Source organism: Olea europaea, chromosome 16, assembly GCF_002742605.1.
Source record: "Olea europaea var. sylvestris chromosome 16, O_europaea_v1, whole genome shotgun sequence".
NCBI classification, from domain to species: Eukaryota; Viridiplantae; Streptophyta; class Magnoliopsida; order Lamiales; family Oleaceae; genus Olea; species Olea europaea.
In genome coordinates, this window is record NC_036252.1 from 11,931,925 (window position 1) to 11,951,957 (window position 20,033).

Genomic DNA, 20,033 nt, shown 5'->3' on the forward strand with positions numbered 1-20,033 from the left:
AGTGGACCGGTACCAGTGAAAATTTACAAGGCCAGAATATCAGTCACTGAGCTTGATTGCTATACCATAAATAGTTTACTTTGGTAATCAAAATTGATGACGACGACAATAGGCAACTGTAGGGCAAGAATCAGTGGTATGACTTCTCCGAGACTATAACTCATCTTTCGAGACGACGAAGGAAACATCCTATCGTCTCATCAACCATTGCTTTCCAAGGAGTTGGAGGCATTGCCCAACACTCCGTTGACAAATGCCTCTGAGGTGATTTAGCTTATCATAGAAGTGCCACCTCTCTTCTCTGAGGCAATAAGAGAAACCACAACCCTTTAGCTACATAAGATGAGCCTCAAGTATTTGAGGCGGTTGTTGTTAGTTTCTAAGTGCATCATGCATATTGCACTCTTAATTAGCATGGAACCACATGAAGAGCGATTGCCAGGACGTCTTCTACAGTGGCAGGAGCGAGTCAAATCTCTCATTTCGTCTAGGACAATGCGCAATGTTGTAGGTCTATTGTTGCCTATGAAATTATGAGATCATGGAGCTTGACTAGTGAATCGTTAGAATGAGACCACGTGTCAAGCATTGGGAGAGCCTCCGCTCATTTTTCTTGACTATAAAACTTTGTATTATTTGAAAGTAATTGCAACATTGGTAATTCTCTCTACAAATAAACATCTTTACCTTTATTCTTCTACTTTAGAGTCACTCCTGCATCCAAGACATTTTTCAAATGTCATTTTGATCGATTTGACTGTAGAAGTGCATACAATCGCAATCTTCCCGCCTCTCGTGTTTAGAGAGGTTCAATCTTACGCGTCTAATTCATGCATTTCAAGTGCATAGGTAATATACACTTGAAGGAGAGCAAAAATGTGAACTGTTAATGCGTTGGGTCCCAGTCAGATTAGAAAATAATATTTTACACAACTTTAGGAAAAAAAAACAAACAAACGTGCAACACTCGTTCATCTCAACTTGTCAAATTAGATGTCATGTCAGGGTGTGATTAAATTTATAGATTGGCCATTTATCGTTTAGTGCTTCAATGGTTGCATTCATGAACTCCACCAAAGTCATAATCATGCATGGAATCGTTCGGTGAAAGAGAAGGCTCTCTGTGCTCCACTTTGTGTCGGAGTACGGTTTCCACAATTCTCATGATCAAGAAATTTAGCAAAAGGAAATAACTTACCAACTCTATTTCTCTTAATTCCATCTTAATAGTTATCACTTACCATTCATGTGAGAAAGTAATGCATTCCCTATCAATGTAGTGAATCAAAATTATTGAAAATTAAAATAAAAAATAAAAAAACTGCATATCGGTCACTGAACTCGATTGCTTGACCATAAATAGTAAACTTCTTATCAAAATTAACGATGATGACAATGGGTAGCTGTACTCGCAAAAAGTGGCAAGGCAAGAATCAGTGGTATTGACACTATGGCTCTGTTTGGTACACATTAATGTAAAAATGAGAATGAAAAATATAGTTATTATAGGCCCCACACAAGAGATAGAAAGTCAAATATAATGACTTGATGTGATGAATAACGGTTATATGTTTTATTTTAATGAGCAAATAATGGAAAACATACAGGGGCTATATTTATATGATGAAAAGAAGTTCATTAGTTGACGTTGCTTGATAATTGTTTGTTGCGTATGGATGCATTATCAGTTTTTGTTAAAAAAAAAAAAAAGGCATTATAGAGTCATATATTGACTAGACAAGCTATTTACTTTTTTTTTCCTTTTTTTTTTCTTTTTTTCTCCTTCTAGAAAATGAATATAAAATGAAAACTTAAGATTAAAAAAAAATTATTTTGGACGTTGCTTCATACCTGTTTTGCGTGTATAAATACTGGATTAAATCACTTGTACACAATGTACCCCTTGATTGATACCCTCTTATATGTAAAAAAATGGTAGTTGATTGAAAAAAGGTGTTGTCAATATCAATGTACTAAAATCTACCACTTCGTATGGGTGTAAACCATTGCGTCAACATTTATGTGCATGTAGCATGATCTATAAATACTTTATCAAGTGTCATATGTTGACTTGTCGAGCTAATTATTTACTTTATTTCAGGAAAATAAATGCAAAACGCAAACTTCCGCTCTACTTGAGGGTGGTCCACGTCATAGCCAACCTTTAAACATTCCTTCAAAACTGTAAACCCAAATAATAATGTAGTTTGTGGATAATAAGGTGTGAGTTTTTTGACTTTGTTGTACAAGGAAGCAACCTAGAATATTAAATCATTAATCAGCAAGTGATATCATGCTTCGGTGCTTACTCCATTTGTCATGATCTATTCTATCTTACTTTTTGACAAAAAGAAGTCATTTTTCTTTAATTTTTAATTAATAAGCATGTCCTAATTATTGTTTCTGTCCAAAAATTTTGATGGCGTGCTTTGAAATGATGAGTAAATATTCCGTTACACGTTAATATATTTTTTTCTTACTTAAAAATATGATGGGTAAATAAGTTTTTTAATGATCTCTCAAGTGGACAAAAACCATCATCAGGATAAAATGTTGTAGTTAATAGAATGTTAGGAATAATAATGCAACAAAAAAATTGGAGACAAAAGTATGACAATGGACAAAGATAGAAATGTTTTATTACAATAAAATATTGTATATCTATAAAAAAAATCCGTGGTTCAATAAAATCATAAAAAAAAAAAATACTTATTGTACATGTTTAGTTCTGCCATGAAGGGATCTCAAAATAATGATAATAATGAAATGAACAAGAACACAATAAGAACGTCAAGATTTATGTGGAAACCCATGAAGGGGAAAAAAAATCAGAGATTGAGGAGGAGAATTTCGCTATACTTAATAGTAATTGCATTTAGAACAAAATCTCAATACTTTTAATTAGGATCTAAAGTTTTCAAGATGTTGTATGAATTGTTCTTTCAACAATACAAGTCGTAATTTATATATATAAATCCTAAAACTAATTTATAAATGAATATGAGTCTAAAAAACACATTAAAAAGTGAAACAGCCTGGACTATATAATCATGTCGCTCAAACAACATGCTAGCGGTAAGTGAGCAATAGCTACATCGCTCAAGCGCTAGGTGGGTGTCATGCGAGTGACAAATTTCGATAGAAATATATAGGCGTTGCTCGAGCAGCAGGCTAGCGAAAATACAATGAATTTTCTTCTCGATACATAATTTTGATCTCCTCAAGATCATTTCATCCAAAACTTTAATATCCACTAAAATTTGGATCAAACTACAACAAATCTCCAAATTGAATCAAATTTCTATGACAAGAAATTCCAAAACACATCTCCAAAGTAAACAGCATTCCACGGTCACCACCTCTTCCGAACAAGCCCAATAGGCTAAATCGATAACAAACACAAACTAAATTCAAGCAATGCTCAAACTTAGCATTGGGAAGTGTTTTTGTCAACATATCAGCATGATTATCTTTGGTACCTAAGTACAATATCACTACAAGCAATCACTTTACGCACAAAATTGTACCTTACATCAATGTGCTTAGTCTTGTCGTGAAACATCTGATCCTTAGTCAGAAAAATAACACTCTTACTATCACAATACACTATAAAAATTTGCAAATCTCCACCGATTTCAACAATCAATCTCCTCAACTACATAGCTTCATTACATGCCCTTGTAATAGCTATGTACTTCGCTTCTGTTGTAGACAATGCTACTGTATTCTGTAAGGTAGCTTCTTAACTGATAACACAACCTCCAAGGGCCTATAAGTGATCTCCTCTTATCAAGATCATCTGCATAATTTGAATTCACATACCCAATGACTCCATCTATATTTCTACCAAAATGCAAACAAGCATTTGTAGAGCCCCTGAAGTATCTGAATATCCACCGAGTTGCTTTTTAATGTTCTTTGCCAGAATTTTCCAGTTACCTACTAACTGTACAATTGCATGTGTCAAATATGATTTTGTACAAACCATAACATACATAAACGAATCAATTGTACTAGAATACGAAACCCGAGACATGTAATCAATGTCTTTATCTAACTAAGGACACAAGCCAAATGATAATTTAAAGTGGGCATCTAAAGGAGTACTGACAGCTTTTGCATTGAACATATTCAACCTATGAAGCACCTTCTCAATATATCCCTTTTTGACTCAAATACAATCTACCGACTTTCTTATCTCTTAAGATCTCCATACCAAACCAAGAATCTTCATTACTGCACTCAAGTCTTTCATTTCAAACTTCTTATAAAGCTGAGCTTTTACTTTTCTGACATTTGCTTTATCTTTGGCTGCTATGAGCATATTATTATCATATAATAGTAAATATGTAATCGATCTATTGAGTCCCTTTCTTAAGTACACACAACTATCATAACTACATTTAGTGAAATTATAAGTAGTCATGATTGAATCAAATCTCTTATAACACTGCCTCGACGACTACTTCAATCCATAGAATGACTTATTCAATAAACACACAGTCTTTCTTTCTAGAAACTATGGTTGTTACATGTAAATGTTTTGCTCAAGTTCTCCATACAAGAATGCTGCCTTGATATCCAACTGCTCAAACTCCAAATCATTCTTAGCTAAACCCAAAGTAAAGCTCGAATTGAACTATGCTTTACAACTGGTGAAAACATGTCTGTGAAGTCAATACCTAAAATCTGATTGGAACCCGTTGCTACTAATCTAACCTTATATCTTATATCTTCAATCCCCAATGTCCCTTCCTACCTTTTGAATACCCAAATGCAGTGATTAACCTTTTTATCTTTAGGTAATTTCACCAAGTCCTAGGTAAAATTTTTATTCAATGACTCTATATCCTCCTACATAGAAATCAATCATTTGTTTAAATCACTACACCTGACTGCCTCTGAGTATGTAGCAAGTTCCTCAATTAAATCGATACTGTTTGCCAGGTCTATCCTTAGCAATCGAATACCGTGGTCAATTGGTAGAAAAGGCAAAGTGTTACTGTTTGTCTGTTCTGAACTAGACTGGTTTGAATTATACTATTTCGTTCATGCTGTGTCTTTCTTTAGTAAATCTTTGATTTGTCAAAGATACAATGCTTATAAAACTTCATCTTACTAGTCTTATGTCCATCAAAAAGTCCCATCTTACTCAATTCTGTATACCACTCTCACTCTCATATGCCCAAGCCCTATATGTCAAAGTTTTATAACTTTCTCATTTGCCAAAGAAGAAGTAGAAACTATTGCATCCCCTATAACTGTGAAACCCTGCAAAATGTATAACTGTGAAGAGCTTTTATATCTATTCATGACAACAAGAACACCTCACCTTCAAAACTCCACATTCACCAATATATCTATAACCCTTTAAGTCAAAGTGTGCTAAAAAATTTGGGATTTCGCTTTAGCTCTGGAACGTGCCTTACATCTATAAGTGTTCTAATAGCCCTATTGAATACAAACTCCGATAGTTTTGCAAGACACATTATTTCCAATAATCACTGCATCTTTTAAAACTCTTTTATATGTTACAAACCAGTTCCTATTAGAACACATATGAAAAGTACACATTGAGTCAAGAATCTATTTCTCCCAAAGTTTGGAACCCATGCCAGAAATCATAAGAAGCTCTCTTTCACTTTGTCAATCTTCCACAACATTAGCTTTCGCTATGTTTTTAGGTTGTTTTCCTTTATCTATAACACCAACAGCCTTATTTTTTGTTTTTCAAAGCATATCAATCAACTCTAATAGGCCCTTTCTTTTTACAAAAATGACACACTTTTTCTCTCATATTTCTACTGAGATTCCTATTTTGATTTCTCCCACAAACAACTAGGCCTTCAGCCTGACTCCCAGATTCACTTGCAAGATCCCTCATCTTCTTCTTAGATAGTAAAGCATCATAAACCTCATCCACAGTAAGAATATCCCGACTACAGAGAATATTATTTTAAAAGTCACATATGATAGCGGTAACGAACACAACAACATTAATGCCAAATCCTCATTATCATACTTAACTCATTTTCTCCAAATTGACAACGATTTCTTTGAACATAGTTAAGTGATCATCCAATGCCATACTTTTGCACATCCGATGAGAACACAAGCATTGCTTCAAGTGTAACTTACTGTTCAAACTCTTTGTCATACAAAACTGCTCCAATTTCAACTACAGAGCAACGACACTTTTCTCTTTTAGAATATTCTGAAAATTTTGATTTGATAGATGAAGATAAATTTGAGATTGGGTTTTTCGATCCCTATACTACTTTTTATCATGTATCTAGGTTGAAGGCATTTTTATCAAAACCAAGCAAAGCTTTCTCTAAATTCATCTCTGCGATAATTGCTCGCATCTTCACTTGCCATTGAATAAATTTAGTGTTTCGATTCAATAACGAAATGTCGTATTTCATCATTACCATGTAGAATAATCGCCATTTTCCTAATATCATTTGTTATGAATTGATCGCAAGATAATGACAATAATAAAATAAACAGGAACACAATAAGAACACCAAGATATATGAAAAAATCCAAAATGAGAAAAAATTAGAGGTAGAAAATTTCATTATAATCAATAGCAATTGCATTTACAACAAAATCTTGATACTCTCAATTAAGATCTAAAACTCTCAAAATATTGTATAAATTGTTATCTCAACAACACAAGTCATGACTTATATATAACCTTAAGAACCAAGTTGTAGATGAATAGAAGTCCAGAAAACGTGTTAAAATGTGAAATTGGTTTGAGTTTGATGACACTATTGCTCGAGCAACATGCTAGCAGTAGACAAGCGACAACTCTGTTGCTCGAGAGGCAAATGAGCAACAAGTCTCGGGAGAAAAAAATCAAGCACCACTTTAGCGACAGGCTGGCAAAAATACGGTGACTTTTCTTCTCGGTCCATAATTTTGATCTCTTTAAGATCATTTCAACCAAAACTTTAATACCTACTAGAATTTGGGCCAAACTACAACAAGTTCAATAGGACCAAAAATATAGTAAAACATTCATCTTATTTTCTCTTGTCTAGTACTATCTAGCTCTATCTAGTCCTCCAGTATTCGACTTATACTTTCATGAGTATTTAGTTCATAATTTCTACCAAAGACAAATGATTTATTGGTTAGTCTAGTCTTTTCAAAAATAAAGTATATTGTAGTAATAAAAAAATTTCCTGCCATGTCGAAACTAAGGCCCCTGTTTGGTTTTTATTATTTCAAAAATTTATTTTTCTTCTATTATTTTTAATCATATAATCTTTCCATAAAATAAGATTACAAGTATATCGAAAAATTTTTCTTTTTTTTTTATCACATATTCTCCCAAAAAAAAAAACTATTTCATAAATTATAATTTCAAATAATAGGGACAAAAGTGGAAAATTGTCAAAATTAATCACTTTTGGAGGGACAAGTTGAAAATACAACATAGTTTTAATTGGGTCAAAATTTCACTTCATTACTTATGGGGTCCGAAATCGATAGATCTTTCACATAATTGCAGTATGCCATGCCAACTTAATTACCACTATGCCACGTATAAGCGTTAAAAGAGAACATACGTCTTTTAACATTTTAAATTAAAGATATTACAGTAGTCTTTATTCCGTCCATGTTTGGTATTGATTAAAATAAGATTTCAATTTTATTGGTCCCGCAACTTTTTAACACCACATTTTATAAAATTTATCGAAATCTATTACAAATCTAATTTTAATCTCCACCAAACAGTGATTTTACTATTTTCCTGTACTAGGGTGTTCTGTGGCAATTATGTAGCCGAACTCTACAATATGGATAATGGAAAGTAACGAAGTGTGAAAATTGAGAATAAATTGAAGTTAGGTAACCTGGTTAAGATAAATTAAAGTTTAGTGATAGGATGAGACTACACATCTCCATGAAAAATTATTTCCTCCATCTTTTTCGCGTTTCTTAAAAATGTGATCCATCTTTACTTCTCCACAATGTGAAGTAACGAAGTGTGAAAATTGAGAATAATTTGAAGTCATGTGACTCGGTTAACACAAATTAGCAGTGGCGGACGCAGAATTTTCTAGATAGGGGGCACAATCAAACTCTGCACAAACCACATATTTTGTTCTTGATTTTTGAATGTTTTATACTCGACTTGAGAAAATACAGATTTATATTTAAAAAACATTTCTTCGTTAATATTTTGCTCATCATTTCATCCATTTGATTTCGAACGGTCATTTTATTACAAGAAAAACATTTTTTCATTAATATGTTGCTCATCACAAGAAAATGCATATTTAGGTTTAAAAATTTTATAGTGTATTTAATACAAACAATCAATTCAAGTAATCTAAAGGAAAAACATAAAACCAATATTCAATCAAATAAATATAGTTCGTTAAATATAAGTTAAATTTGATACAATCAGTTCGGACACTTTCTATGTACACAAATAAGATAGGAAAAAATGCAAATTCAAGTTCTAATTAATTGAAAATTTGATTGGAAAGTAAAAAAATTGTAATAGATGTGATAATTTGTAGAAAAATTATAGACAAATTTTAAAAAATTAGAAAGGTAAAAGTTTTGATAAAAGATGCGACTGAGAGTATAAGATAGAGTAAGAGAAATGAGAAAAAAATTCAAGTTTATTGTTATTTTGCCCCTGTTTGGTGGAGGTTAAAATCATATTTTTAGTATATTTTGATAAAAGTTAAAAAGTTAAGGATTCCATGAGATATATTATTAAAATTAACTATTGTCTTTGATTTAAATTAAAATTTAGATTTTAAGCTATATGAAACGGGTCTTATCAACAAAATATATATATATATCAAAAAATTCAAAAAATCAAAAGTTGGGGGATCACGTGATCCCCTTGGGTCCACCCATATTAAAGTGTAGTGATAGGATGAGACTATACATCTCTCGTGAAAAATTATTTCCTCCATCTTTTTCGTTTTTCTTAAAAAACATGATTCATCTTTACTTCTCCCCAATGTAAAGTAACAACGTGTGAAAATCGAGAATAAATTGAAGTTAGGTGACTTAGCTAAGACAAATTAAAGTAGTGATAGGATGAGACTACACATCTCCCCTGAAAAGTTATTTCCTCCATCCTTTTCGCTTTTCTTAAAAAAAAAAAAAAAAAAAAAAATATATATGTAATCCATCTTTGCTTCTCCCCAGTATTTTTATTTTTCCTTCTCTGCAACATTTATCTCTCTTTCTCTTTATCATCTTATTCTCTCTTCTATCTCAAAATCAAAATCTACATTCTTCTATTTCACGGCTAATGTCATGTTGACATTGCCACCACCATGACATTAGTTGTTGTTGTTATTACCATCGTAGTTCTTTTCGAATGTCATTGTTCTTGTTGCAAAAGGTATATCATATCTTTCTTCTTTACAATCACAAAATTCTTAATTTAAATATATTCAGTACTAATATGCCTTTCTAAGCAGTCGAGAAATTATACAATGTCAAGAAATGTAGACATTGTCGAATGCAATGACAATTTCAAATCTAAATGTCCAAAAGTTTAATTGTATAGATGTCGAGGTGTCTCCAATTTCAATCTTTTGGAAAGACGAGAAATGGTAATGGAATAGGAGAACTTAAAATATTTAAAGATATGGTACAAGCAAAGCTAAACGTTTTTATTTGTAAATCAACCATCTATGGCCTGCTTTAACTTAGTCGCACAATTCAAATTTGCTTTGGACATTTTTAATATGGTGCATGGATGACACCATGGTTTGAAAAAAATTGATCTTAGTTGCCTTGATTGAATGGATCCTATTGAAATCAAACTCAAACTCAAACCCAACACCAAGATCAAAACTGAAAAAAATTATATATAATGGAAGCAAAAATTAATTTGAATAAAAAATAAGTATAGCACATGTTGATCAATAATTTCTTATTCTCAAATCTCAACCATCTTGATAAAATACTAAGTAAATCAAAGTTCCCACCGTTTGAATCTGAACGCCCGACCTCTTGACTTAAATAATAAGAAAAAATTGTAAATGAGTTGACGAGAAAACAAACGTGTAAAACATTAATGTTTTTAATGGAAAGTAATATTTTCTTTATTTAATATGCTATATGACCAACCAAGAAGAATTCTGTCCACCAAAGTTTACTCAAATATTAATGAAAAAAATGCTGTCCTCAACTTATTATTTTTAAGCAATCCATTGTCGTCGTGTATAATGTGAGGTAAAGATCGAGAATAGCATTGTCAAAAAGAATAAAGATGTTATTTTAGGGAATAATTTTGATCTGCTAGGCTCGACTTTCACAGACCTTTTACAGGCCACTCACGTGAAATGGATCCCATGCCTCATTAAAAAATATCCCTAATAAGCCCCACGGGGTATAACCTCAAGTGGTCACAGTGTGAGAGTTCGATTCTTGAGACATGTAATTGAACTTTTTGTGGACGTTAGTATACAGACAAACCCTTATTCCCCGGCCTGTTGGAGCACATCCGGCTATTTATCTCCCTCACAATATCCAGAGATGGAACGATAAGGCCCTCAAAGTTGGGGTTCAACCTTTAAAAAATACCCCCAATATCCCAACCCACCCCACCCCACCCCACCCCATCTTTGTGAGAACCCTTATACAGTTATACTGGCAAAGCAGCTCAGTCCTATTTTAGGTATGTGTATGTCATCATTGATGAACTAGAATGTGACGTCGGAAGATTACATAAACCATGACATCACATCAAAAAATGCTTATTTTCCAAATTAACTGCACCTAATTTGTCAATTTTCAGGGGCGTAAAATGCAAATTTGGTCTCGTTAATTATACATATCTTCATATATATATACACACACACACATACATATTGCTAATGCATTGTGCTTCTTTCTATACGGCGAGAGAAAGAGAAAGAAAAAGAGAGAGAGAGAGCACGGCGGCGAGTGTCTGTTCCACGGTGGTTGTCATGGCGGAGGTGGTGAATGTGCGCTTCGAAACGGTATCTTCATCAGCAAGAGTGGCACCAATTGACGAGGAAATTGGCAATGAAAATATTAATCAACAATCTCTGCAAAACTCAGAAATGCCATCAATTGAAGGGTTTGAATCTTGGCTACCAATTACAGAATCCAGAAAGGGTAATGCTTTTACTGCTGCAATGCATTTATTATGCTCTGGAATTGGAGTCCAAGTTCTCATACTTCCCATGGCATTCATCGCACTAGGATGGTAAGTTCGTATCTTAATATATTATGTTTGGCACTTTAAATTGATCACACACTTAAGATAACACACTTAAGATGGTGCTGCAAGGGAGAGTCGATACGAGATTTGGACGACATATTTACCTCGTCTTGTTGATCCAGTTTTACTACTTTAACCAACGGGATGACATTTTTGGTGACCAAATTGCCACTTGCCAATTCTATGTTTGTTGGTGGAAAAACTGTTTTTCCACCAACCAATTGTGATTTGCTATTTGACAATTCTGTCACCCAATGAGTCATGGTTTTTCCACCAATCAATTATGATTTGTCATTAGGTAATTCTGTCACCCAACAAGTCATTTCGAGTGTTACTATAGCAAAACTCTGATTCAGTTGATCACATCTATATATTTTTCTATCTAAATTCTTGGCAACTGGTCTCCAAAAGAAGGATAATCATGAATCTGATTTATCTAGATTTTTACTATAAAATTGTCTATTTGTGTTTCATATTTTACACAAAAATTAAATATGGTCGGTCAAGAAAGAAAATAAACACATTCTACCGTTCCAACGAAGTTTTTCTCAGTCTGATGATTTGAAGAAATGAAGAGAGAGACAAATAGAACTTGATCACGCTTAGCATTATTAAAATGATCACGATGTTCAAGAAGGTCAACTTTTCATTATCACGTTCCCAAGACAATGGAATTGACTTGCGTAGACTAATTAATATATTTAAAACCTTGCTTATTTGGGATTATGTAATTCTTTATTTTGATCCATTTTTATAAGCCTTACGCTCTTTGTACAGAAATGATTTTACAGAAGTTCATCAGATTACTCATGTGAGTGATAAAATAATGTCAAAAAATCACCCACCCACTCCATGTTGTGTGTTGTTTGACCAAGTTCTATACAATATTTTTCTGTACATGTAGCTTTGCTCTTTTTATAATGTTTATATGGGTCCCGTTTGCGAAGTATTAAAATTTTAATTTATGTAAAAGTCAATAATTAATTTTATTCATATATTTCAGTTGATCCACAAATTTTCAACGCATATTTCATCAATTTTTATTAAAATCTACTAAAAAATTAATTTTAGTTTATATCAAATATATGGGCTTAATAAGTTTTGGGTGCAGGTCATGGGGCATTGTTCTTCTGTGCATGGCATTCTCGTGGCAGCTCTACACTACATGGCTTTTAGTGCATCTTCACGAATCAGCAAATGGAATTCGTTACAGCAGATTTCTCCACATCTCTATGGTAGCTTTTGGTTAGTGTCATTAACTTATTTATAAATTGTCTTTCTTTAATGTGTCTTGAAACATAGTATTTTGAAAGAATGTATTTAGAAATAGTAGTTTGATAAAGAATTTGTGATTAAAAAATGAGTAAATTTTTTTATTTACGTGTAATATTATTTTATTAAAAAATGTGTGATTGAAATGATGTTAAATCACTATTTAAGAATATAATTGTTTGAAAGAATGTGACTCAAACAGGGCCTTAATTGTTCTTATTCTCTTTATAAGCCTTAAATAATCCAGGACGAGGGATTTTTATTTAACTATACGTACATAAATCAATTTCACAAATTATTTGACGAAGTAACTATTACAACTTGTCCAAATAGAACCTCATGTTTTGTACAAGCAATAAGAAGCAATAGAAAATAATAACAAAAACACACGTATTTTTTTTGAAAATCCTAGATGATAAAAAATCATAGCATAGAGGAAGATAAATTCATTATATCAAATATGAGTACAAGAAAAAATGTGTTTTAGCAACTACTCTGAATAATACAATAAAACCAAGCATGTATCTATATATGACGTGTTATCGGTGCTTAATATATGATAAGCACCGATGCTCATCTTATGTGTGTGTGTATATTTGTGTATGTGCGGCGCGCAAGAATGATAAAATAGGCCCACCACATATTCGATCCCTCTGCTACCTCTATAGATTCTCAAAAAATCTTATATTTTTTATTTCGTCACATATGTCGCATCACGAGCTTTTCGGGTCAGACTAAACAATCCCAAAATTCATGTACATTTTTTGTTATTATTTTATTTTTTCTTTTAACAATGAATTTTGAACGTGACACTAATGCTTGGCTTTGATTTTAGGTCCAAAATTAGGGAAGTTGCTGGCTATATTCCCAACAATGTACCTGTCAGGCGGCACGTGCGTCTTATTCATAATCAATGGGGGATGGATCATGGAACTTTTCTACAAAGTCATATGTGGCGATAATTTGCAATGCAATGACCGGACATTAACCGGTGCACAATGGTTCTTGGTGTTTGTATGCTTGTCAATTTTGTTGTCTCAGTTCTTTCCAAATTTGTACTCTCTGTCCCGGGTTTCATTTATTGGTTCGATTATGGCCGTCACATATTGTAGCATGATATGGATTCTATCCGTCACCAAGGGTCCGGAAAAAGGTATTTCCCATGACCCTTCGGACGCATCAACATCTAGTATGGTCCGAATTCGTAATGCCTTGAACAGTATAGGATACATCGCTCTCGTATTCAGAGGTCACAATGTTGTACTTGAAATACAGGTATTCATTGAGAAACTTAACATGTACCCATATTTTAGCATGTTTCGTCGAGTTTAAAAGCCAACTAAAATGATTTACTGATGCAGGGGACAATACGCTCGATTTTAAAACGTCCATCGCGAGTGCCTATGTGGAGAGGAGTGATAATATCATATTTACTCATAGCAATGTGTCTATTTCCCATTGCAATTGTTGGATATTGGGCTTATGGAAATATGGTAAGATTTTTATAATCAGATACATAGATATAGAAAAATTGTTCTAATTGATACTGAAATTTAACTTTTTCCATCCTCAGATACCCTTTAATGGAGGAATTTTAAGTGCATTAATGACATTCCACAAAAACAACACGTCAAAATATGTCATTGGTACAATATGTTTGACAATGTTGATACACTACATGTGTGCATTCCAAGTTTATGCCATGGTAGTGTTTGACAACTTAGAGCGCCTTTACGTTACGAAGAAAAACGAACCGTGCCCTCGATGGGTCCGATCAGCAATCCGAGTCTTCTTTGGAGGATTGACATATTTAATTTCGGTGGCATTCCCCTTTTTGGGAAGTTTGGGTTTACTCATCGGCGCAATAATATTACCTTTGACATTGTCTTATCCATGCTTCATGTGGATTGCGATGAAGAAACCTCGGGCAATTAGTCCAATGTGGTGCCTTAACATAGGTCTCGGCTCGTTGGGTGTGTTGCTCAGCATAGTATTAGTCGTTTCATCGTTGAGTACACTAATAGCTAATGGGTTAGATGCCAATTTCTTCAAGCCTTGATGGCAACATTGTATATCGTGAACAAAGTAAGAGGTTTATACAAAAATCGATTTCAGTCACTGTCATATCCACTTTATGTGAACACTGGTAGGATAATGAAATTGGCACCAAAAACTCTTTTTAAAAGAGATTATTACGTAGAAATGTCTACAACCATACAATTAGTTGTCAATTCTGTTTTCTTCCCCAAAATTTTCTATTTGATGTGGATTAAAATTAGATTTTAACAAAAATTAGTGAAATGTGTGGTTGAAAAATTGATGAAAGTTGTGAGGTCGTATGAAATGCGTGATTATAAATGAGTCTTAAAATGGGGCAAACAAGGATATTTTTTGGATTCCTATAACATATTATACAACAATAATTAGAGTAAAATAACAATATGCCTTAGAAAATCTTCAACAGACTCAAGTACGAATTCAGAACCGAACTACAAGCGAGGCTAATATGTCAAAAAATAAATGAATGAATAAATAAAAAATTTTATAATAAAATATTTCTATTTTTTTTTTTGCACTAAAAAAATTAAATGGTTTGGGGACTGAGCCCAGCCCAATCCCCTTATATACATCCCTGAGTAAATATTATACTCTAAATATGGAGTGAATTGTCTAAATAGTCATTGAACTTTGTAAAAGATTTCTAAGGGGTTACTAAACTTTAAAAATCACTTAAATAGTCATTAAACTTTACAAAAGGTTTCTACAGAGTCATTGAACTTTAAAAATCACCTAAATGGTCACTAAACTTTGCAAAAGGTTTCTCAAAGGTCACTGAATTCAGCGACCCTTGGGAAACCTTTTACAAAGTTCAATGACCTTGTGAAAACTTTTTACAAAGTTCAGTAATTATTTAGGTGATTTTTAAAGTTTAGTGACTCCATAGAAACCTTTTACAAAGTTTAGTGACCATTTAAGTGATTTTTAAAGTTTAATGATCCTGTGAAAATATTTTGCAAAGTTCAATGACCATTTGGACAATTCACTCCTAAATATGAGATGCATTCTATTTTAAAAAGTAGTGATTAAAAATAAACTCTAAGATTTTTATTTTATTTTTAAGATAAAGGAGTTTGGTTGTATTCTTCCAAAAAAAGCAAAATGAAGAATCGAATTAGAGAATATTATTGGAATGCATAAAAAAAATTTATTCTCTAAATTTAAAAATATTCTCTATTATAAATAAGATGTTCTCTATAAATATAAAGTTTCTGGGAAATGCTCTCAATTAAACAACCTAGTGTTGGGAAATTAGGCCAATATCTAATATGACATCTAGCGAGAATGCAGCAGAATAAACAATTTCTCATTTCTTTAGGGGTGTCAACGAGCAAGCTTGTGAAAATCGAAGCTCAGCTCGAGCTTCTTTAGGTAGGGCTTTTTTGGCCAGAGTCGAGTAGAGCCGGCTCGATTATTTTCATGATGAAGGCAGCATCCTGCTGCTTCTAAGGCAGTTGCGTTTTTTTTTTTAAATTTCAAGCCGATCCACCAACCATATGGGTCGGCTCGAGCTCGGCCTGACACCCCAAGATGGAGCTCGATGAAATTGAGCCTCGAGCCAACTGGCTCGAGGATCGAGCTTTTTACAGGCTTACCAAGCCCGCGAGCCAATTTGTCATCTCTATGTGCAAACCTAATAGGAGATAATTAATCAAATAGAGCAATAATCAAATGAAGAATGTGTGAAATAAATGAATATTTAACATGGTTCGGCAATATAGCTACAACTACGGCACAATTCTAAATAATCTTCCATTATAATCAACAATAATTAATACAACTTTTTCTTCCCCAGATAAACTACATCAAGAACACATATCTTAGCAAAACCAAAAGTTCTTGATAAGAATTGCAATCTTTCAGGAAATAATTTTGCATTGTATTCACGTAACCAACTAGAAGTTCCAAGTTAGGCACACTACAATGATAATTAATGCTATGGACTTCAGATAAAAAAGGATGTTCATGGCTCACTGGAATACCATGTGGCCATGTAATTGCTTCACTCGATTCGACGAGTATCCCACAGTTGGACTATGTCGACAATTCGCATAAGAAGGAACCTTACATGAGGGAGGACATATTTAGCTACCACTTCTCCTATGACAGGTCCAAAATTGTGGCCTAACGCAAGACAACACCATTGATGCCACCTTTCTATACCAAAAGGGCTGAGAGGCCTCGAGCAACAGAAGTAGAATTGGACTGAAGATAAAGTGCAAGAAGTATGGACAACTAGAAGTGTAAATTTGGCTCACCAGTTCGGACGGCTCGGGAAAGGCCTGAGCCAACCCGACTCGTGGCTCAAAGGAATAGAGTCGAAATGGGGCTCGGCTCAAGCTCACACCGCTCGGTCGAGCCTTTAAAAAATAATAAAATATAAAAAATAAATGCCAACAGATTTGCTACCAATTAAGGCAGCAATTATGGTGGAGGGGCAGATAAAATTTGAAAATTCAAATTTTAAATTTGAATTTCAAATTTAGTTGAAACGATTATATTTTTTTTAGCTATAAATATGAGTTAAATTTTTTAGTTTCATATCAATTTTCTTCAATCAGTTTTAACTTGCAGTATTCCAGCTTCTTTTACTCTAATATTTAGTATCTTCAATTATAATAACAATAGAATACAGGTGGATTTTACTAGCAATGAGATTAGTCAGTTTAAGGGTAGTTCAAGTACTCCAACTAACTATAATACATCTCGAAATATTTCAATTGATTTGGAAATTATCGAAGAGGAAGAAGTAATCGAGATTACTAAAAGGTCGAAAAAAATCCCCATATTGTTGGCAACATATGACACGTAAAAAGTTGGTAGTATGTTGCAATTACTATGACAAAAGAACTTAGTTGAAAGCTCAATTCAAATACAATACATATGAATAGGCACGTATTAATGAGTTGCAAAGCGAAACCAGTTAATCTCAATCCAAAACAAACCGGCCTAGTGTTTGTTGGTTCTAGTTTTACTATTTTCACCTTTGTATATTCATAGGAAATATTTAATGAAGAAATGACTGCATACCTGGCTGCATCAGAGATGCTGCTTACGATGATGACCCAATACATGTTACCCACTCGTGCAGAATTATCTTCAACCCAGGTATACCTCTTATTGTAGAAATATTTTTCATTCAGATACTGTAAAATTATTTAACAAAAGAAAACAAGTTGCTATTGAACAACTAAATTTTTTTAATAATATTATATAGTTTACCTCTGATTTATGGGCCGATGTTAACAAAAAAATTATATTACTGTTACGGCTCATTACATTGATCACTTATGGCTTCTAAATAAAATGATTATTGCATTTAGATGTATAAAATATCCTCATAATGCAACTAATATATTCATGGTTCTAAAAGATATTATATAAAAATATGAAGAAATTGTTCGAAATTTTACTTTTGATAATGCTAGTGAACAAACTTGTTATCGATAAATTTATTAATGATCTTAACCATGCATTTGGAAGCTTATTTTTCATCAACGTTATGTATGCTATATTATCAATCTGATTGTAACAAATGGATTATAACATATAAAATTGTCTTTAGATAAAATTAGACAAATAATAAATTTTATTACTCTATCGCCAACAAGAAAGCAAGCATTTAACTTTTTTGTGCAGAGTATGACTTATTAGAGAAATCATTTGTCACTGATGTAACACATAAATGAAACTTTAAATATCTTATGTTGCATTCGTGTGAAAATTATGATAAAGTTATTTCACTGTATTATAATGGTAGGTATACAAATGAATCCGAACATAATTTGAGAGAATGTGAATGGTCTATTGCATATTGTGTGAAAAAATAATTTAAAAAACCTTTTTCGATGCTACAAAGGAATATAGCAATGTTTATTACCCTACATTTTCACTTGTTTTACAACACTTTTTCTACATTTCATAGATATAGAAATTTGTCAATTTTTATTATTGTAGTCTACTTTATGGGGTTAAAATTTTGTAAATATTGGAAAGAACTATTCTCTTTTTTCTTTTAGCTTGGGTGATGGACCATCAACTTAATTTAACTGGTACAAAAGCTATTATAAAGAGGATTTCAAATTTCACTATTTTTGAATTATCATATGTACATGTAGAATCTACATTATATGAAATGTATAACTATTACGCTGAAAAATGAGGTCAAGCCAATTCTACTTCCTAAAGTTCTTTTTTAAGAAATATTTCAACAAATTCAGATAATACATGAAGTTATTTGGATGCTAATACAAGTGTTCCATCATTTAGTTCCAGTTTATCAATATCTAGAGCGATAGATATTAGTGGTATCTTTGTTCCAAAAGATTTAAAAAATCACACAAATCAATGAAGAGAAAAAAAAGAGACAAAAAATATAAAAAAGATGAAAATAATTTACTAATTGTCAAGGTTTTCCATTCTATGAAAAATTTATAATATCGTATATAATTTTCACTCGCCAAATCCCCAAATATTGTAGGAAAAATACTCTGAATTTTATCATGCCCACCAATTAAATCTCCTTGAACAATATGCAAACAAAACAAGAAAAATCAGAATGAATAATAATTTCAAAAATTTCAAAAAATATGATCGTATTGTATTTAACATTTCAAAAGTAACTTGTTACAAGATAAAAATAATTTCTAACATGCTAACCTTTCAAAATGGAAGATAAATTTAATAATAATTTCTTCTTGATAAAAGAACAGAAAAGATGTTAAGAAAGTTAGGGTTTGTATTAGGTAGGAGAAATCAGTTTATGCTCACTTTTCAACATTTTTTTTTATTGAAAACTTCATATTACCTAATATAATAAATATATATTCAATTTTATAGTACACAAATTAAATCATTACATCATAATATTTATGGATTTCATTAAATACTCCCAAAAAGATATCACTAAGGGTAATTTTGACCTTTCACACAAAAAGTGACATTTTTTAGCACCATTGTTAAAAGAAACATCTTTTTGTGTATTTTTCAAATTCAGCGGCATCTATGAAAAATCCCCTAACATAATTTATGTTGTCCTCGAATCAAAATTGATGTTCGATCTTCACTTCCTTAAAAATGCTAGAAGGGTAAAATTTAAAGTGAACTTTTGAAGGTTTAAATTACCATTACTGTAATTTTGAATATTTATATTTACTTGAAAAATTAAATATAATCACTATATGTAATTTTTTTTTCCAGGATTAATTACACAACTACAAACACTCAAAGGGGACCAAGTTTAAATATTAGGTGAATTAAAAGTATTTAAAATATAAAATGTGGCTTCAAATTTGTTATTTTTTTAATCAATGTAGATAATTGTTTTAAGTGTATACAATTTTTTGTATTTATTTTTTTGTAATATTTTTGCGAGGTAATTTTATTCAGAATCGTAAATTTAATAACTTACAGTTATTTTAACTTACACTATGTTAATTTGCACTTAAATCATGTTACAATGTAT

General features: G+C 32.2%; 1 protein-coding gene across 1 annotated transcript; it reads left to right on the forward strand.

Moving 5' to 3' along the window:
• Nucleotides 1–10,842: 10,842 nt before the first annotated feature.
• LOC111412125 (lysine histidine transporter-like 7) lies at nt 10,843–14,723 on the forward strand. The gene is made up of 5 exons (XM_023042902.1): nt 10,843–11,224; nt 12,351–12,484; nt 13,347–13,786; nt 13,873–14,004; nt 14,085–14,723. Exons 1-5 carry the CDS (start codon nt 10,869–10,871, stop codon nt 14,568–14,570), a joined length of 1,548 nt encoding a protein of 515 aa, XP_022898670.1. The 5' UTR covers nt 10,843–10,868; the 3' UTR covers nt 14,571–14,723.
• Nucleotides 14,724–20,033: the final 5,310 nt, after the last annotated feature.

Bases quoted from the DNA above. Each gene is read 5' to 3' on its own strand.
- LOC111412125 (XM_023042902.1), top strand. From the start codon at position 10,869: ATGCATTGTGCTTCTTTCTATACGGCGAGAGAAAGAGAAAGAAAAAGA. The intron at 13,787-13,872 runs GTATTCATTGAG...TTACTGATGCAG, and splicing joins ATGTTGTACTTGAAATACAG to GGGACAATACGCTCGATTTT. The intron at 14,005-14,084 runs GTAAGATTTTTA...TTCCATCCTCAG, and splicing joins ATTGGGCTTATGGAAATATG to ATACCCTTTAATGGAGGAAT.